At 45.0% G+C, this 21,530-nt stretch overlaps 1 protein-coding gene and 1 long non-coding RNA gene across 2 annotated transcripts in view; both read right to left on the reverse strand.

Annotated features, from left to right (window-relative positions):
- Nucleotides 1-706: 706 nt before the first annotated feature.
- On the reverse strand, nucleotides 707-19,818 carry GNA12 (G protein subunit alpha 12). The gene is made up of 4 exons (XM_081965839.1): nucleotides 19,311-19,818; nucleotides 16,894-17,109; nucleotides 7,819-7,869; nucleotides 707-6,785 (listed from the first exon to the last, which is right to left on the reverse strand). Exons 1-4 carry the CDS (start codon nucleotides 19,698-19,700, stop codon nucleotides 6,216-6,218), a joined length of 1,227 nt encoding a protein of 408 aa, XP_081821965.1. The 5' UTR covers nucleotides 19,701-19,818; the 3' UTR covers nucleotides 707-6,215.
- The window catches only part of LOC309398705, a 203,741-nt gene continuing 182,917 nt past the window's right edge, over nucleotides 707-21,530 (reverse strand). Inside the window, exon 2 of the long non-coding RNA XR_014176432.1 lies at nucleotides 707-3,316. This is a non-coding gene — a long non-coding RNA (uncharacterized lncRNA). The remainder of the gene's footprint in view (nucleotides 3,317-21,530) is intronic.

Genomic DNA, 21,530 nt, shown 5'->3' on the forward strand with positions numbered 1-21,530 from the left:
AAGGGGGGCTCAAATGGAGGCTGGGGTCTACATCCCATAATAGAAAAAAAAATGACTTAACAGGTATCATCCGTAGGATCTACCTGTGGTTCTAAAGCATGAAACGCCTGTAAATTGAGAGGATTTCTGGCTGCAATGCCAGCTACTGAAATGCTACGCAGAAGAGTTGTAGCAACAGGATATTTGTACTTGGGGATTTAATTGTCGGGTCCTTGGTGCTCTCTGAACTTGGTTTTCTCATAGATATTTCATGACCCAGCTAGGTAACACCATCAGTACTAGAAGAGAGTGGGGTGGTGGATAGGAGAAAGGAGCGGGGCAAGAGGAGGAGAACTGGGGGGTCCTTGGTGCTCTCTGTGCTTGGTTGTTTTCTTGTAGACATTTCATGACCCTACTAGGTAACATCATCAGTGCTAGAAGGAAGTGGGGTTGTGGACAGGAGAAAGGAGGACAGCAGGAGCAGGAGGAGGAGAATTGGGGGGTCCTTGGTGCTCTCTGAGCTTGTTTTTTTTCTTGAAGACGTTTCATGATCCAGCTAGGTAACATCATCAGTGCCAAAAGGCAGTGGGGTTTGCACCGATGATGTGACTTAGTTGTAATCGTGGCTGTATTAAAGAAAATCTGGTATTTCTAGTGGCTGCTGCCCCATCCGTCGCAACTGCCCCCCACACCCCGAAGAATTCAAACGGCTTGCCAGAGTCTAAGGCACAGTAATAACAAGTCACGTTTTAATGCATTTACAAAATTCGTCATGTACAAAACAGCCGATTCAAAACGAAAAACCGTTTAACATTTTTACATCACGGCATTTGAATAGCACAACTTTCATCATGAAAAAGACAAGTGTCGCTTGTAAAAGAGGCCACAGATTTTTTCCCCCCTTATTCCAGATAGCGACAGCGGCTGCGGCGCAATTTGAGGACGACATTTGGACCAGGAGGCTGAGCTTAGAAAATTAAGGCTTGAGCCCCTGCCTGTCCCACCCCCCCAACCCCAAATATGCACACAAGTTCTTAAGGTAGGATGCTGTTTGAGGCTGAAGACTTGGGAAGGTCTCCCATTGGTCAGGGTTGACCTCAGAGGTGGGTCTCTAAGAGATCAATGTTACTATAATAGTCATAGAATTCTACAGTCATAGGGCTGGAAGGGACTCTGGAGGTCTTCTAGTCTGACCCCTATACCGTATCGCAGTCAAATCACAGTCCAGTCTGTTTTCAAAAATCTCCAGTGATAACAGCATCCACAAGAAGGCAATTGATTAATTGCTGTCATTAGCCATAGTACCATTAGTTGTACTCGTAAATAATTTACCTCTAATACACGTTTAAGGGTCAACGAACAATCTGAAGTCTCGTGAAAAGGAAAAACTGGCTGGGGAATTCTGAGAGGTGGAGCCCAGACGTCTTAAAAGTTACTACGGTTGTAAAATACTGCTTAACAGGTACTGTGTGTGCCCTTCTCAAGGGATACACCACATTCAGGAAGTTTAGCAGGCCTTCGCGACAGCCAAGATCTTTTTTTTTTTACAGGTAGTCCTCAGACTTACGACCACAATTGAGCCCAACATTTCCGTTGCTGAGTGAAACAATAGCGAAGTGAGTTTTGAGACCTTTTAAAGACCTTTCTTGCCGCGGTTATTAAATGAATCATTGCAGTTGTTCAGCCCGGTTGTTAAGTGAATCTGGCTTCCCTGTTGACTTTCCTCGTCAGAAGGCCGGTCGTAAAAGGGGATCGCGTGACACGCCCCCCCCCCCCCCCGATGCTGCAACCATCATAAATGTGAAGCAGTTGCCAAGGGTTTGAATTTTGACCAAGTGTGGAAAAATGGTCCCGAGTCACTTTTTTCCCATTGTAACTTGGTAGTGTCACTAAGTGAACCGTTGTAAGTCGAGGACTACCCGTGGGGCAGTTCCAACAGAACGCCTGCAGTTGGCTGACATAATAAATGAGAAAGCTGCAGCTTTTTGCAGCTTCCGTTTCGGGAAGAAAGGAAAGGAAAAAACAAACAAACCCACAACCTTGTAACCTTTTCCAAAAACCCTTCTTGAAAGTTTACATGAAACCGAGTCTGATGTAAAACCGTCTTTAAGATGTGGCTGTGTCTACATTGTGGGTCTGACACGCCGCCGCGTTTCCTCTCGGTCGCTGGCCGAGAGGATGAAGTTGCACAGAATTACAGGCCCTTAACGGAGGCTCCTTTGGACAAAGGACAAACCGTACAAACTCACTCCAGGCCATTCGGCTGGAACACAACGCGCCAAAGTATAAATTCAAAGTCAATTGTCTTCCATGCGACCCGTTTCCTGGCTGGTCGGCAACCGTTTAACAATCGAATGCTGTGTCTTCAAATCTGGTTTCCCCCACCCCCTTCCTTTTTCCAAGGGTGCTTGGAAAGAGAACAATCTGGGGCAGGGGCTGGAAGGAAGACAGGGTAAAAAGCGTTGTGGCTACGTCAGGAAAACAAAACAAAACCCACAGAAACAGAGCTTGGATGGTTGAAGATCATATAATATTTCTGCACTGGGTTACACACACAAAAAGAGAGAGGTTGTTAATCGAACAATATATAGCAACATGAAGGTGGCTGAGTAGATGTGCTTATGTTATATATGCAAGTGCCGTACAAGGTAAGATTTTTTTAGGATTGAGCTAGCAGGGAGAATTAAAGCTGGCCTTTACGGTTAAACATAATAAATAGAGACTGGCTGGTATACAACAAAAAATGAGTTTAGATATTAAATGTTAATTACAGTCCTTAAGACGACGGTTAGGATCATGAGAAGACGCTTACAACGGTAAGGCGGAGGAGTGAAAAGCAATATAAACCGCCTGCGAGATCCACTGGGTGGATTGGACAATGAAATTTTTTATCTGGCTATCAAAACTTTTATTCATTTCCCTCAGTTAAGGAGCTCTGTTATGCCACGAGACGCTTCTTATTTGGTTAGCGAAGAAACGTAGAGCTGTATAGTACATTCGGCAAGGCCCGCTTCTACAGTAGGGAAAAAAGGACAAGTTTTGATAACGCGCTGGTGGCATAGTTCGGGTTTTAAGTACTACTTGTAAAGCGGTTTGTGCTGCTACTCGAGTCAGTTTTAGAAGTCACGCTACTGGATAGACCGAAGAAACCCCTGGCAAAGAAACGGATTAAAATATATACATACATGCCGTTATGATGTTTCTGAGCTCCGCAGAGTTTGGCCCATTCCTCTTAGAGAAATGTATCAGAAATAGAATAGAATAGAATAACAGAGTTGGACGGGACCTTGGAGGTCATCTAATCCAACCCCCTGCTCAGGCAGGAAACCCTACACCACTTCAGAAAAAATGGTTGTCCAACATCTTCTTAAAAACTTTCAGTGTTGGAGCATTCACAACTTCTGGTGGCAAGCTGTTCCACTGATTAATTATTCTAACTGTCAGGAAATTTCTCCTTAGTTGCTTCTCTCCTTGATTAGTTTCCACTCATTGCTTCTTGTTCTGCCCTCAGGTGCTTTGGAGAATAGTTTGACTCCCTCTTCTTTGTGGCAACCCTTGAGATATTGGAAGACTGCTATCATGTCTCCCCTAGTCCTTCTTTCCATTCAACTAGATATGCCCAATTCCTGTAAACCGTTCTTCATATGCTTCAGCCTCCAGTCCCCTAATCCTCTTTGTTGCTCTTCTCTGCACTCTTTCTAGAGTCTCCACATCCTTTTTTACACCGTGATGACCAAAACTGGTATCCCAAATGGACCTCTTTAGGATTTCCAAAGGATAAATGTAGCATTAGCTCAAATTATAAAATAAAGTCCAACTGACCATCAAACCTAAGATGCATTTCCCTTTTTTTTCAGCAGAAAAAACCTTTTTACAGCTTGCAAAACTCAGGATTCTTGGCAGAAGGTAACCTCCTATTTAGAAACGGTCAAAATAACGGATTCCAGATGTTAACTGCTTCCAGGTGCGCCCATAGGTAAGCCCTTAAAACAAGCAGCCTGCGAAACAGAAGTCTGTGGCTTTTCATGATTAAGACTCTTACTTTTACTTCAAACCCTGGAAACAAAGCTAACCCTCTTCTCGGAAAACAGCTCAGCTTTGCACAAAAATATGCTACTAAAATGGAAAGTGTGGCCTTTAGAATGAGGGACATCACACCAGTAACACACCACTGTAAATCTGAGTGATCTACGCACAGGGCGGGTGGGGGGAATAAATCTTAGAATTCCCCTAACTGCAAGTCGCAAAAAGTTTTAAATCTGTTGTTGACTTGTGCTGTCAGCGCAGAGACAATTGCCTTGCATTTGACTGTCCCCAAAGGGTGCAGGGCATCCAGAGAAGAAGGTAATAGGAAAGCCCTTGGTTTTATTACAAAATATGGTAGCAAAAGTCACCGTAAACATTTCTCATGCTTGAGATTATCCCTGAATAATAATTGTAAGGGTGGATAAGGCAGGACTTTGATTCATACGTACCTCGGAGTAGACAAAATTGTGAACTGTCTGCACACAAAAGAAAGGCACCCATAGTTAAATATAAACTTTTTAGAAGGGGGGGGGGGAGAGAATAAGCTCACATCAATGTTATTCACAGCCTTCTGCAAATTCACACATATTCTATTCTAGCTTTAAAAGGGCAAATTACAGAGTTTATGGTTGCTGTTGTTTTTAAATGCATTATGACATACATTGGTAAACCCCTATCCAAACTTAGTGGCTCCAAAACAATGAATTTTTTTTTAAAAAAAAACAGCAATTAACTACCAGGCTATGGGCGTTTGATCTTTGCTAATATCTTTCTCAAAATTGGGCTAACTTCCATATTAGACAGGAAACCCTACGGCAGTGAGGGATTTTTTTTTTTTAAAAAAAATAGAGATCTAATGTTAAAAAGAATCAAAGATGTTTTTTATCAAAGCACTAAGCCTGTTATTTTCACTACTACTGCTGAAGCGATGTCTCACCAAGCAGTAACAATTTCATACAAAGCCATGTTCTTCCGACCTCAGATATCTAACCTGTTTTGATACATCTTGCTAAAAAATATGTTTTTTTTTTCCTTGTATGACCTTCTAAATTTCAGTTTACAACTCTGGGTTTTTCTACATGAGGAAAGCTGAAGACAAGATTCCTTAAACAAGAGCTAAGATAACCAGTTGCAAACACAACCTGAATGTTGGCAAACCTCTGGGTATGCAGCTGGATCCTATACAGTAGTGGCCAAAATAGTGGAAACCTTTTGGGAAAAGTGTATTTTTGAGGTTTGATGGCTAATAATACCATTTTTTGGGGGGGAGTAGTACCATAAAACTATATATCAATGGAAAGATAATTTAATCAAGAATTTAACTTTTATGAAGGATTTGCTATTAGAATAGCAGTTATAAACAAGAAAAGTGAAATACATAGAAAAAATGAGATATACAAAAATCATATCTGACAAATATCCTCTCAGCTTCAATACATGACATCAATAACTGAATCCTACTGTGATTTGACTGGCTCATTGCCAAAACAAGACGACACCTGATTGGCTCTCTAAACACTCATGCTCATTGGCTACAATCAGAAAGCTACCTGATCTCAACCTAAGCAAGTTGTGCTTCCTTTTTTTTCTGGTTATTTGGCTATAACTTTTCATTGAATACAGATAATTGAACAAACCTCGTTGCATTACATTCTTGATTAAATTATCTTTCCATTGATATATAATTGTATGGTACTACTCCAAAAAAAGCGGTATTATTAGCCTCAAAATTACTGTACACTTTTCCCAAAAGATTTCCACAATTTTGGCCACTACTGTACTGACCTTGGAGTTATGACCATGTATTTGCCATGTATTGCCTTAAAAGGAACCCTCGGCGAAGAAATGAAATATATAACCGGATTCATTATTTCAGCACCCAAAACTAGTTTTAAGGCTGACAGGTATGGGAGCCAGAAGGTTCCGGCACTGTTGCAGAATAAGGTTAATTCACACAGACGCCTCTGTCGCATTTCCCAACAACTTTGGCTTTTTCAAAAGCCGAGAGGAAATCTTGTTGTTCAGTTGTGCCCTTGGCTGAGGAGCGAGGCAGAAAATGCACTTCAACTTCTGCAATTCTTCTACTTCTGCTTCTCAGCTTTCCTAACTTCAAGGCACAGCGTGGATCTTCGGAGAAAAGAGACACCCAAGGGCTGACAGGTTGACCTACAACAGGTTAGGTTTTTCCCTAGGGAGGAATCCGTTTCCGCTCACTGCAACATTATATCCTTAAGGTTCTCTTGGAGGATCGTGTCCTTCACTGCGTGGAAGACAAAGCGGATGTTCTCGGTGTCGATGGCGGTGGTGAAATGGTGGAAAAGGGGCTTGCTGCGATTCCGCCTCTTCCGGTCGAAGCACTGGACCAGGTAGCGCTGGACGTCTTCCAGGCGGTGAGGGTCGCCCCTGAAGTCCGAGAAATACTTCTTGATGCTGACCGTCTTGACTTTGTCCACCAGGAGGTCCATTTTGTTCAGGAAGAGGATGATGGAGACGTTGAAGAAGAGCTTGTTGTTGACGATGGTCTCGAAGATGTTCATGGATTCCACCAGTCTGTTGGTGCGCCGGTCTTCCATCAGGACCTGGTCGTATTCGCTGGAGGAGACCATGAAGAGTATCGACGTGATGCCGTCAAAGCACTGGAACCACTTTTGGCGCTGAGACCTCTGCCCGCCCACGTCCACCATTTTGAAAGGGATCTTCTTGATGATGAAGTCGTGCTCCACGATCCCTTTGGTGGCTTTCCTAGCCAGCAAGATGTCTTGTTTACTGGGGAAATAATTCTGCAGAAGGAAAAGAAGGAGAAGAAGAAAAAGAAAGAAAGACACCGGTAGTAGGAGAAAGATCACACTTCGAGAAGGAAGTTAAGTCTGCCGAAGGAGCGTCTAGATAAGGGGTGTCAAACTTAAGGCCCAGGGGACAGATCTGGCCCATGGGGTACTTAGATCAAAGGACCCGTGGTGCTCCCGAGCTTTGTTTGGCTGTGGCAGCCTTCTGCAACCCTCTGCCAGTGAAAACGGCGCTCGAGAGGGCCGCATGCTGGCAGAATGTTTGGGCCACAACAGGTGGCAAGACAAGTGACGTTGAGCTGGCCACACCTACCATAGCCACTCCCCCCCCAACCCACCTCTCCCCCCCCCCAGGGTCAAACACAACCCTGATGCGGCCCTCAATGAAATCGAGTTTGACACCCCTTGGTCTAGATACACTGCGGTGGAATGAAGATCCTGGAACTGAAGCTGGGAAGGATAAACTCGAGGCGAATCTTGCCCGGGGCTGTTCAGATGCCAAGGTTGCGTCTGTGTTTGTGCTCACAGCTCTTTTATCTCAGGTTATTCCCCTCCCCCTTATTTTGTTTGCTTGGGGTGAGGGTTAGCAAACTTAATCTGAAGGATGAATTCCAGTAGTTTGCAAACCTTTGCAGCTTGGTTTTTGCAGCCTCTGAAATTATGCGCCACCCTTCCAACACAGGGAGTAAAATCCAGAGCTCCTGATAAAACTAGGTTTCGCCGATGCGGAGATTGGCAAACTGTCCCTGCTACTACAGGGAGCCTGTCTCAACAATGGATGCATTCATCATGCCTTGGTTTCTTTTAAACAGCGGGCACAAAACATACTTTTTCCCTCCCAGAGGAAGAAGAGGAGCTCCTAAATATAAGACAGGATTAGTCTCCTTTAGAAGAGATATTGTTTACTAAATCTACATGCTCAAACATCCACTTTTATGAGTTTGAGGAACATTTTCCAGTGCTATTACTTCTCTTATCTATGACTGGAATGTGTACGACGCAAAATGACACAAAGAGAAAATCTTACCAACTGGCCAATCCGATCCAGATTATCCAGGAAATATTTTACTGATTCACCCTGTTGAGAAAGAGGAGAAGGGTGTATTTACTTATGGTTTACATCCTGCCTTATTTCAACAAGCTCTGGAGCAGCTCACAGGAGTTATATTTAGATTAAAATGTCCCATGGTTAAGAAATACGGAGGACTTTATTTGCCCAATGTTCCTCTGAAAAAGCCACGTTTTCACCACATCAGGATTTTAATACCTCTTGAGTTGTACTCGGAAAGATACTGGCAATTGATGTAGCATCCAAAAATATCCCGTTGAAATGTTTCTCATCTGCTAGAATGCAAGCTGCTACGTTCTGTACCAACTAACTGAAGTTTTGGAATCCTTAGCTTAGAATAACAGAGTTGGAAGGGACCTTGAAGGTCTTCTAGTCCAACCACCTCCTTGGGCAGGAAACCCTACATCGTTTCTTACAAATGGCTATCCAACATCTTCTTAAAGACTTCCAGTGTTGGCGCATTTACAATTTCTGGAGGCAAGTTGTTCCATTGATTAATTGTTCTCACAGTCAGGAAATTCTTCCTCAGTTCTAAGTTGCTTCTCTCCTTGATTAGTTTCCACCCATTGCTTCTTGCTCTACTCTCAAGTGCTTTGCAGAATAGCTTGACTCCCTCTTCTTTGGGGCAGCCCCTGAGATATCGGAAGACTGCTATCATGTCTCCCCTAGTCCTTCTTTTCATCAAACTAGACATTCCCAGTTCCTGCAACCGTTCTTCATATGTTTTATCCTCCAGTCCCCTAATCCTCTTTGTTGCTCTTCTCTGCACTCTTTCTGGAGTCTCTGCATCTTTTCTACATCGTGGCGACCAAAACTGGATGCAGTTTTTCAAATGTGGCCTTACCGAGGGCCTTATAAAGTGGTGTTAGCTATCACGTGATCAACTTAAATCATTTTGGAATCATCCAATAACAAGGCAATCAAAGCAGCGGTTTCTGCAGAAACAGAAGAGCTTCGTTTACGTTAAGAAATGTAAACGACATGCAAGTTCTGGGATCAAGTGCATCGTCACAGAAGTGGCCGCGTTGCTTCAGAACCAGACCTGCGATCTGGAAAAACCAACCTTTGGAAGCATATTTGCGCAGCTTGGCTGTGCCTCGCAATGATCCCTTTATGGGACAGTCCTGTAAGCCGAGCGAGAGCTGTGTACACAATTCGGGGGAAGAGAATGTCCACAGCAGGCTGTAAAATAAAACAGCTTTGCCTTTATGCCCTTAGGACAGGCCATAGATTCTTGGGATATAACACAATGGCTCATTCAGTTGTTTCCTCATTACCTGGGCAGGAGTTGTCGTTCCCCCCCCCCCCATACAAAGTAAAAAAGCAACAACAACCACCTCACAATACAGAAGTGAATTGCTCTCTGTTTATCCTGATAGCTTACAAGATAAAGCACAAAATATCCACTTGAAGAGCCTAAACTGTTTTTAGGTGCCTCCACAGAAGGAACACAGAGAGTAGTGGTCACCAGCTGGGGGTCCATGAGAAAATTTTGGTGGTCTGCAGAAAAATTATTTGCATTTTTTATATTACACTAAATCAGGGGTCCTCAAACTATGGCTCCTGGGACAGATAAGTGCAATGAACGCTTGTGTTGCTGCAGAGAGTCTCCTCCTTTGGGGTCTTTTTGTGCAGGTCGGAGGGGGGCAGAAATTCTGACTTGGGGTCTGCTTCAGCCTCCTGGTGGGGGGCTTTGGGTGAAGGCTGGAGGGAAGAGCCGCTGGTGGCGAAGAGCCGGAGGGCCTCGTTCCAGTGGGACTGCATCATGGCCTGGAACTGGCTGACCATCTCAGCCCCGTGAGCCTCCAGGCGCCTGTCCCTGGCCTTGCACTCCCACAGGTCTTCCCTCTGCTTGGAAAGCCTATGCTCCTAGTCCTCAGTGAGGTGCTTCTGCTGAGCCTCCTCGGTCAGATCCAATTTGGACTGAGCTGCTTTGCCAACTCTTTCTCCTGGGGGCTGCTTAGCTCCAGCAACTGCTTCCTGTTGGGGCCCTAAGGAGCTGGGAGGGGAGGGGTGAGCAGAGGCTGGCAAGGCATCCCTCAACCGGAGTGACATCGAGTTGGCCACGCCCACCCAGTCACATGATCACCTCACCACGCCCACCCAGTGGGGATTAGGCAAATCATATTAGTGGTCTGTGGGATTTTAAATTATGAATTCAGTGGTCCCTGAGATCCAAAAGATTGGTGACCCCTGACATAGAGCATAGCTGGCTGCGGGATTCTGGGAGTTGAAGTCCACAAAATTTAAAGTTTCCAAGGTTGCAGACCCCTGCCTTGGAGCTACGTATCGTCCCACCGTTCTCGTATTTCTCAAGCAAGCAAAATATATTCCAATTTTAGCTGTACTTGTTCGTAATGGTCCCTTGTTTTTTTCTTGCTACATCGTTGTGTTATTTTGTCTTTGTGTTTCGTTTGCTCACCAACAAGGGTTGAAGGCAGTCAGCATTTATGGCAATTAGTGTATAGTACACAAAACAACCAGATCTACGAGCAATCTTAACTCCTGGATAACATCCAAGATCAGACCACAATTTTTACACACGTCAGATCTTAAATGGGAACAATTTTATCCAACTTGATCTAGTTCTAGTTTCATCTTATCGGATTTGACCGGGATTGAGGTGCATTTCTTCATTCTTAAAACCTCCATCATTCCAACAATGACTTCAAATCATTAGCCCCTCTGTTGTCCTTGGGTTGGTGGGAAAACATATCTGGAATATCAATTCCAGCTGAAACCATGAAACTGCTTTGCAAGTTTGCTTCTATATGTTGGATTCTCAGATCATTGCTTATATATATATATATATATACATACAGCTAAAGAGTTAACATAAAAATATAGATGATTCATTTTCACTTTATATCTCTCTCTTCTCGTGCATCCTCTGAGTCAGTCCGGCCAACTGGGACAACGTAGGAGGAGGAGGTGCCGTCCCCATCGCTGAACAGCAGCCATGAGTCATCCCACATCTGGGAATTTGAAAACCCAGAACTGGGAACTACATCCCCTGAAATTATCCGGCTCCCACATCTGAGCATTGCTCCAACTTTTTATCTTGTTTATTTCGGACCGATACTGTGGCGCTGCTTCTTGCTTTCATCTTTAAAAGAGCCCTTGTACAATTTAGAGTTATAAAGTACAGAAATCCAGGCGTTTCACATCCAAGGTCAGGATGGGGAATCTTTAAGGGACCGAGTGCCCAAACTGCAACCCAAAACCCACTTATTTATTGCAAAGTACCAACGCAGCAATTTAACCTGAATGATGAGGTTTTACTACCTTAAAATAATGATAAATAACACAGAGTCCAGCTAATTGTTCTAAGAAAAAGGTGATAAATGCACTTTCATGCCCCCTCATTTTATTTTTTGCTTTTCAAACATTACGTTTAGCAACAATAAAGAAGAAAAAACTTTTGTAATATCATTTCTTTCCCTCCCTCCTCCTCTTTCTCTCTCTCTCTCTTCCCCCTCTTTTCGTCCCCATTTCTGTTTCTCTCTCTCTCTCCTTCCCTCTTTCTCTCTCTATTTCTCTTTCTGCCTCCCTCTGTTTATCTCTCCCTCTCCCCCCCCCCCCCCGGGGACACACACACACACACACACACCTGAACTGGTGCTGGGACTCTGATGTCTGTAGGCTGATGAGCCCAGGAACAGCTAGGTAAAATCATACTGATTTAATAAAACAGGGAGGTGGCAGCTATACAAGAACATTCTGTTTTAGCACGAGAGCACAGGTAGTCCTTGACTTAACAATTCATTTAGTGACCATTCGAAGCTACAACGGCACTGAAAAAAATGACTGGTTTTCACACTTATGAGCACTGCAGCAACCTCATGGTCAGGCGATCAAAATGTGGACGTGTGGCAACCGACTCATATTTATGACCGTTGTAGGGTCCCAGTGTCACGTGATCCCTTTTTGCGACTTTCTGACAAGCAAAGTCTGCAGATTCCTGCAACTTAAAACAACTGCAGCGACTCCCTTAACACCGGCGGCAAGAAAGGTCGTAAAATGGGGCAAAACTCACTTAACAACGGTCGCACTCTATCGACAGGAATCTGGGGCTCGATTCTGGTCGTTAAGTCGAGGACTCCCTAGTATTTAGAAACAAAAATACTAACTAAGAACGTGACGTACTGAAAACAAATCTCTTTTTAATGCATGCCAGCTGCCCAGAGCTATGCTGCATGACTTATCCCAGAGCAAAATTATAAGCCCCACAAATGTAGTGACATTATAGTTCTGAATGAGCAGTTTCCTGCCACGCTGGGGCTATAAATAGTAGACATCTCTCACCATCACCTAAAATTAGAATTATCGCTGCCAAGGCTCCATGCTTTCTGAATAGATGCACACACACACACACACACACACGCACAAGCACACCTTTTGAAAGATGGATTCCGAGTTCAAAATGCTGAGGTTGATCTCACGCCCTGGACTCCCAGCTTCTATAGGGCCATCTATCTTATTGTAAGGTAATCCTAGACGGGCTTACAATCACGTTCAACAAAAGAGAACTAATAAAATAAACCCCCAAGGCAACACCACATAACTCAGGCACAGCATCCCATAACCTCGCCATGCTGTGACAATGGCCATTTATGGGCAAGACCTAGAAGATTCCATGGGAGGGAATGGAAACAAACTGAAGTCAAGTGAACGAGGAGGGTTTTATTTAAGGCCATGGTGGCTCATTGGCTAAGATGCCGAGCTTGTCGATCAGAAAAGTTGACGGTTCGAATCCCTAGCGCCGCATAACTGAGTGAGCTCCCGTTACTTGCCCCAGCTTCTGCCAACCTAGCAGTCCGAAAGCCCATTAAAAAAATGCAAGTAGAAAAATAGGGACCACCTTTGGTGGGAAGGTAACAGCGTTCTGTGCACCTTTGGCGTTGAGTCATGCCGACCACGGAGACGTCTTCGGACAGCGCTGGCTCTTTGGCTTTGAAACGGAGATGAGTACCGCCCCCTAGAGTCGGGAACGGCTAGCACATATGCACGAGGGGAACCCTTTACCTTTACCTAACACTGAACTACAGTAAAAGGATTGGGTTTTTTTCAAAATAAGGCCCTAGCGTGCATTTCAGCTAAGCCTCTGAATAAGATGCTGACACGTTGATAGCACAGGTAGTCCTCAACTTACGACCACAATTGAGCCCAACGTTTCGGTTGCTGAGCGAAGCATCTGTTCAGTGAATTTTGCCCCATTTTACTTGCCACCGTTGTTAAGTGAATCACTGCAGGTGTTAAGTTAGTCACACGGCTGTTAAGGGAACCTGGCATCCCCATTGACTTCGCCCGTCGGAAGGTCGAAAAAGGGGATTCACATGATCCCGGGACACTACAACCGTCATAAATACGAGCCAGTTGCCAAGCAGCTGATCACATGACCATGGGAATGCTCCAATGGCGGTGAGAAAACTAGTTGTATGTCACTTTTTTCCAGTGAGGTCATAACTTTGAACCGTCACTAAATGAACTGTTGTGAGTCAAGGACTGCCTCTATGGGGTTAGTTAAAGGAACCCAAATTCAAACTTCAACACACAGAATGCTGTGAATTTCCACCTAGTTCTCTATACTGGATAGTTCCTTAAATGTTAACAGTCAACACTCAAGTTAACAGCAAAAAAAAAAAAAAAAAAAACAGCATTGCAAAGATTTTGCCTCGGATTTTGCCTCTATTTTATACCCTGCATAATAAATAAATAAAACCATATATTATCATCCCCCAAGGCAATACTTTGCACCACTTCCTGGATCCTGTCAATGGGTTCACAGCTTAGCTATGCACAGAGACAACTGCGGCAATACAATGCTAATATAGAATAGAATTCTTTATTGACCAAGTGTGATTGGACACACAAGGAATTTGTCTTTGGTGCCTATGCTCTCAGTGTACATAAAAAAACAAGAAGCATTCTATAGAATAGAATAGAATAAAATGCAGAATAGAATAGAATAAAGAATGGAGTGGAATGGAATGGAATACAGAATAGAATAGAATAGAACAGAATAGAATAGAATTCTTTATTGACCAAGTGTGATTGGACACACAAGGAATTTGTCTTTGGTGCCTATGCTCTCAGTGTACATAAAAAAGACATGAAAAGATACATATTTGGTACACTTTATTCCAATAAGCGATCTTCCGCATTTTAACTAATTTTTAGGTGTTTTTAATTTGCAGTTCGGGTTAGATAGTAAACAGGTGATTTAACTGCTGATGTATAGCATTATTGTTATTATTATTTTTTTGTGGGGGGGGGGGAAGAGATTCTTTCATGGAATCTCATATCTTGTGATGACATGGAAGTAAGCCAGAGGGGGGAAACGGAAAAACATCTGGAAGGGCAGAGCGGGATAGCACCGCTGCCGAGAGACATGGCTATGAAAAAGCTGAGCTTGACTTGATGGATTTCACAAAGCCTCAAGGTGTTGGGTTGTTTACAAATGGATTAAACTGAGTTTCCTTGGGATCTTGATTACATTTCATGCTTGCATTTCTCAAGGAGGTAATTTAGGATTGTGGCCCCAGTGCAGTGATCTGCTCACAGGTTTGAAGGCGAGGCTGTTTTGGGGTTTAGCCTTTGCAGCAGAAATATACTCTGCTCAAACAATGATGCAAACCACATAACCTAAAACTTAAGAGTTTTAGAGTCAGTGTTGTCTACAGGCTGAAACACTCAAATAAATAAGGCTTTCTGGAAAACACAGACTGGATAAAAGCTTTTTTTTTAAAGATACATATTAAAAGTAAACAGCCAAGCGAGTTACAAAGTTGCTTCACACTTGAAACAATTATAAAAATTATATATATATATTTTTAAAGGACAACCAACGCAAGCAAAAAAATAAATAAAAAATGGTGGATTTTATGACAGCAAACTTTTTGGTTATGAAACATGACCCTGGGGACACATTTTTATATTGTTGTTTTTTTTAAAAAAAAAGGAAAAGAAAAAATCTACAGAAAGTTACAGTGGCCTAAACAATCAGCCAAGAAGTTCTTAGTTTGTCAAGTAGAGACCACATCACAGAGTTTTTAGCAACGGGAGACTTAATGGAAAACCTGCAGATAGGGGTAATCTTCCACTAGCGACTGTTTGAAATAACAACGCACACACACACACACACACACACACACAGATTAACTGCAATTGAGATTTGGAGTTGTGACGGCCTCCCCTGCAGTCACGTGATTAGATTTTGGGTGCTTGGCAATCCACCTGCATTTAGCGATATTGGTGGTATCCTGCGATCATTTGCAATTATTATTTTTTTGCTAGAAACTGGTGTTTATTTCAGGTTTCAGGCAAAAAAGAAATGCCCTTTGAAGGTGATGGGTTTCCTTAACAATCACTGTAGAACAACCAGCCTGACTTATGACCGCAATTTTTGCTCAGTTACGGTCATCAGTCTAGGTCTGCCTATACTGGGTTGGGTTTTTTTGGGGTGTGTGTTTGTGTGTGTGGAATTTCCATGCATGATCTTCTGTCTGAATGTTGGAGGATTTCTCCACTAATCTCGGAGCGACACGTATGTCAATAATATACTCCCCAAATTTGTTATGAGTTATTTCGAAGCAACTTTCAATCTTCCAAAGCCACACAAGTTTTGGGTTTCTTTCCAGTCTAACCAATTTAAAAGTGGTAGAACGGCATTCATATGATAATGCTATTATTATGTGTTCTTGCTTAATAAGGAAGTGGTCCGATTTTACTGGAAACAATTCCTTGAGAGCTTGTTCTTGTATTGACAAATAAAAACAAAGGAGGCATTAAGAATCCCCTATGATTTTTCTCTGTTTAAAACAAAGCTCACATCCAGTTCAAAGCTTTTGCTGAAATGTCCACATTTGTTACTTTAGAAGCCACTTTAGAAGCTAGATAGAGCCTAGCAACAAATTTCCAGATGAATAAATTCTATGATTTCATGAACCATTTCCCTTCTCTTCAACCCAAGTCTTAGCCATGATAATGAAGTGAGCGGCAACTCACAATACTGCATGGTTTTTAATTAAATAATAATAATCTATGAAAGTATTACAAGGTAGCTCCTGATTTTTGGCTACCATAAAATTGCTACAAGATGCTCCTTCTTACACAAGTGAAGAGACTGTACACAGAATGTTTTTTTTTAAAATCTACTTCAATACAGCACACAACGTATTTCACCTGGTTTGATATTTCTATTCACTGTGTACCTTTACATAAAGAAAGTGGAAGTTTAAAATAGGAAGCAAACGATTGTATATTGTTCTACTGATAACAGCAGTCATGATATATTACACTGGAGTTACCAGGTCCACCAAAAGAAACACCATTATAATGTATTAAATATTGGCACCAATGTGACACAAGCAATCATCCATTTTGTAAATCAACACACAAAAGTTACCCACACCTATCCGCATTATTTGCGGCCTCCAATTGTTTATATTTTGCTCCCTATTTTGTTGATGCTCACAAATATTCTCCAGTTCTGAATGGCTCTTTTTGGACTATGTCTTGTCTACATAATGGAAGGCAGGAAGGAAGGATGGTGGGAGGAAGGAAAGAAAGAAGGAAAGGGAAGGAAGAAAAATAAACCAGGTAGGAAGGACAGAAGGAAAGAAAAGAAAGGGAAGGAAGGAAAGAGAAGGAATGAAAGGAAAGGAAGGAAATCAGAAAAATAAAAAAAGCAGACTTTTTTTTTTTAAACCACCAACATACCGTGATAGAATGGGCTTGAGAGTTTTAGCGTTGACCAAATCATAAACACAATGTCTACACCACAATAGGAAGTGTTACAAAATTTTGTGGTGAGAGGGATTTGATCATACTAAATGGAGAGAAGGCAAAGGTATCTTATCTTTGCAATCTGCTTGAAACTGCAACTACTTACTCTAGAATATGGTCCCTCTACATCTTGTTTAGATAGTTCAGGGCCAGTAATGATAGGAGACCGATTTAAATGGGAGAAGCATTTAGGAAATGGGGTGGGTGGTGGTGAAGGGGGACGGACGGACGGTTCAGTTTACTCACCAGCTGGTATTCACTTCGACGGCTGAAGGCTTCCTTGATCCCAGAATCCCTCCACAGGCCTGTCAGAGCTGGTACATACAACTGGAACACGGAGGGCTCAATGTACATGCCCGCTTTATTTTCAAAGGCCATTAGGAACATGGCATGTTTCTCGTTTTCCGCGTACTGCCAAGGAATGCCCAGTTTGTCCCGTGCATCGACCAGAACCCTGCAGCCCTAAAAACAACAACAACCGCAACAACGGAGAAATAGACATCAGCTCCCATGTTGCCCATCTACGTTCAATCTTTAACATGCTAATAGAACCACAAGCGCTTGACTTGGCCAGTTCTCCCTTGCTCTACATTCCAAGATATTTTAGACAACTCTGAGAGCCAAATTCCATCCTTATTATGAAGCCGGGATGTGGCTTTTCTTAAAGATAAAATCCCCATTTGTTGTGGGTAGCAGTGTGCCACCAACACAGCAAGTCTGCTTCGGCGAAGAAGGCAAGGATTTGGTTTTTTGCAACACCTGCAGCTGATTGGGAGACAAACTTCTGTTAAGTCTCACTTTAGACCCACTTTTAAGGTACAGGAAGAGGTCCAGAAAAACCTTCCACAGAATAAACAAATATTTTTTTGGGGGGGGGGTTGAGTTTTCCCCTCCTCCTTCTTAAGAAAAACCGTGGCTTAGGCCAATAATTTAGGATCGGTTCGCAAGAGGAAAAATCTGGATTCCTAAGGTTTAGAACAGGTTTTTTTTTAAACCCTCAGGCTGGAAAGCCATATCTGAAGACAAGCCTGTGCAACGAGCAAGGTGTGTCTATCCTGCCCGTCTCCCTTATTTTTATTGCCCTGTGCATGTCAAGAAATAACACTGGCACATGTGGAATTAGATGTCATCTGAACTCTCTCTCTCGAGGGCGGTGGGAAGGAATGCTGTAACGCCCTCCGATAAATTATTTTTTTCCTCCGGGAGCCATTGATAAAAACATGGCTCCATTTATACACCATAATAATCCATGGGTCATTTAAGTCACGGTTTTCCTGAACCCACTCATGGGATGCTGAAGTTAAATTTTAGTTTAATGTTACGCAAATGCAGCCCATACAGATTTTCAGTGACCAATAACCCTGCGAGGTAGGCTGGGCTGAGAGAGACAGAAGGATGTGAAATCACCCGACTGGGTTCTTAGTCTCAGGGAGGACTAGAATTCGGGTTTCAAGCCCACCTGCTTAGCCTTTGCACAGACCTGGAGCACAAGGGGGTGTATGTGGGGGGATGCTGGGGCAAATACATCCTGGGATAGGCTGCTCCATCTTGGACAGCTCTGTTCACAGGTAGGCAGGAGACCACCAGGAAATCCTGCAGGCAAAGTTGGGAGGGTGTGTGTGTGTGGGGGGGGAAGCAATGGCAGATCCACCAATCCCTCTTTTCCAAAGCCAGACTCTGTTCAACCTGGAGGTCTCTACTTTTAACAGGGGGATAGGAGACCACCAGGAAATCTTGCAAGGTGTCAAGGGGGGTGGGGAATGGGAAGAACCCATTGGCAGACCACCATTCTGCCAAGGTGGGTTGGGCCTGGGGAGGAGAGGACGGTCCCTAATTACCCCGTTGGCTTCCCGACCCAAGGCAGAAGTGGAACTCAGGGCATCAAGGGGGCTCTCAAGGGGCCCTAAGTGTGTGTGTGTGTGTGAGGGGGGGTAATCCCTCTTTCCAAGGGAGGGACCTTGTGTGTGTGTGTGTGTGTGTGTGTGTGTGTGTGTGTGTGTGTGTCTATCATAGGGGCCCTAAGTGTAAGTGTGTGTGCAATCCCTCTTTCTAAGGGAGGGGACTTGTGTGTGTGTGTGTGTGTATGATAGGGGTCCTAAGCAAGTGTGTGTTTGTGCGTGTGTGCAATCCCTCTTTCTAAGGGAGGGGACTTGTGTGTGTGTGTGTGTATGATAGGGGTCCTAAGCGAGTGTGTGTTTGTGCGAGTGTGTGTTTGTGCGTGTGTGCAATCCCTCTTTCTAAGGGAGGGGACTTGTGTGTGTGTGTGTGTATGATAGGAGTCCTAAGCGAGTGTGTGTTTGTGCGTGTGTGCAATCCCTCTTTCTAAGGGAGGGCAGCCTATCCAGGGATCTCTATTCAACATGGGGACAGGTGACCCCTCTCCCCCCCCCCCCAGGAAACCTTGCAGGGGGCGATGGAAGGAACATCCTTGGAAGAAGAAAGCAAGCACAGACATCCCCCCCAACACAGCCTAACAGGCCGGAAGGGGCCTTAGAGGTCCTCTAGTCGAGCCTCCCCACCTCCCCAGCAGGAGACACCCCCTTGCCACCCTGCGGGGAAGGGGGCTTTAATTCCAGGGTGGGGAGAGGGAAGGGACCGGGGGGAAGGGGGCGTGGCCAGGCGAGGGGGGAAAGGAGGGAAAGGAGGCCACGCGGCGATCCTACCTTCACGACGTTCTCGTAGATGGTGGCGCGGAACTCAAGCAGCGCCTTCTGGTCGAACTCGCGGCCGTGGATGATGCGCATCTGCTTGAGGAAGGTCGACTTGCCGCTCTCGCCGGCGCCCAGCAGCAGGATCCGCACCAGGCGGCGCACGGCGCGGCGCTCGCGGGCCAGCAGCGCGTCGATCTCGCGGCTCCGGCGGCGCGCCTCGCGCTCCAGCTCCCGCCGGCGGAGAGAGACCGGAGGAGGAGGAGGGGGCGGCGGCGGCGGCGACGACCGGGGAAGGCCGCCTTCCTTGCCCGGCTCCAGCGGCCCTGGCGCCGCCTCGACCCCGAGATCGCCGCCGCCCGCCGGCCACAGGCAGCGGCCCAGGGAGCGCACCACTCCGGCCATGGAGCAGGAGGCGGCGGCGGCGGCGGCCCCCTTAGACAGGCCCGGGCGGGAAAGGCGCCGCCTCAGCCGCCGCGACCTTCCCTCCGTCCTCGCCCTCACGCCCACCCGGAGGGGCGGGGCCAGGACGCCGCCTCGGGCGAGGCCAAGGCGGCGCTCGCGACGCCGACGCGGATTGGTCGGCGAGGCCGAGAGGCGGGGAAATGCCCGAGGAGGGGCGGGGTCGAGCTGCTCGGGGACCAGTCAGCGGGCCGGGGGCGGGACGAAAGCTCCTGAGAGACAAGAAACGGAGAGCGAGAGAAAGAGAGAGCGCGGCGGGCGGGGTTTTCCCAGGGTCAGGGCGGAGCGGGGGCGGGAGCCGGCGTTGATTGGGCGCGAGGGGCAGGGGCCCATGACGTCACCCGGGCCAGTTGGTTATGAATGGAAAAGGGGTTTTCTAATAGGCTCTCTCGCCCATCGTCCTTAGCCGGCGTGGGAGACTTATGGGATTTGGAGTCCGGCACCCTTCACTTGCATCATAGTATATATACCGTAGGTTCGACTGCTTGAGCAGGGGGCTGGACTGCAAGACCTCCAAGGTCCCTTCCAGCTTCTATTCTATTCTATTCTATTCTATTCTATTCTATTCTATTCTATTCTATTCTGTCCCATCCCATCCCATCCTATCCAATTGGGAGTGGGGGTCTCCAGCTACTGAACAGCCTCTTTAGGGTCTGGGAGTCTGCCTGCCTTTTGCAGCCATCAGGAACTGGAGTACCAGCTGGAGTTTCTCACCATGTACATGCATACATCCAAATTAAACTGTGTTCTTTCTTTGTGTTGTTGGAAAAAAAGGTCCTTCTGGGTTCAGTTCCAAGTGGGGAAAAAGACACTGGAAACACGGAGGCTGCTTGAAAAGATGGTTTAGTGGTGGGCAGGATCACATGGCTTGAGCTCCTGATCCGGAAAAGGGGGGAGCACATGTTTCCAGATATTGAGTGAAGAAGAAGAAAAGAGGCAGATATGCTGAAAGTCCATGGTTTTATGCCCTCTCTGGCCTTTGATCTTGATCTTGTATTCTGATTGGTTGTCAGGTTGCCTTGCTGGCTGGTGTAATTTCCCCAGGTGCCTCTTGGTGACTTTCTGTGGAAGGCTAACCCTACCTTTGTTATGTAGAGTAGACTAGCTCAGGCTTTTGAATGGCCCATTGACAAAGGTGGGGGCTATGAAGAGTGAGCCTTTTTCCTGCCTAAAAACACGTTTCTCTACTTCTTATCCAGGGAAAATATAATATTCTGTGTCTTCAATATTTCCCAGGATATTTCATTTTTCTAGGGGAGGGGTAGCTGCTAACTTCCTACAGTGCCAAATAATATCTGTGGGTATGCGCATATTTTTGTATTAATTTATTTATTTGTTTATTTTGTCATTTTGTTGTTGTAAGTTGCGAAGTGATGTCCGACCCATTGCGACCCCCACGGACAATGTTCCTCCAGGCTTTCCTGGAGAAGGCCTGGAGGAATGTTGGCCATGCGCTCACAATGGGTCGGACACGACTTTGCAACTAACAATAACAACATTTCCCGGAGAAAAATGTTTCTTCTGGAGGCCTTTGCTAGCTTACCCACCAGATGTCACCAGATCTCCATCAAGCCAACTGGCTGAAGCCTTTTGTGTGAAAACATTTCAGTCCTAAACCCAAGAAATCCTGCTTATTGGATATTATTTTTCTCCTTCTTTTTTAATGGGCGTTTGGCCTACGTGATGTTTAAAAGGTGCACTGGATAGTAGTGGTTGAAAGCCTAAAGCGCTGGGGTTGATTCTGGAAGTCTGTCTTGGCTAAGAAGATCCTTC

Source organism: Natrix helvetica, assembly GCF_964273705.1.
Source record: "Natrix helvetica genome assembly, chromosome: 13".
Classification (NCBI taxonomy): domain Eukaryota; kingdom Metazoa; phylum Chordata; class Lepidosauria; order Squamata; family Natricidae; genus Natrix; species Natrix helvetica.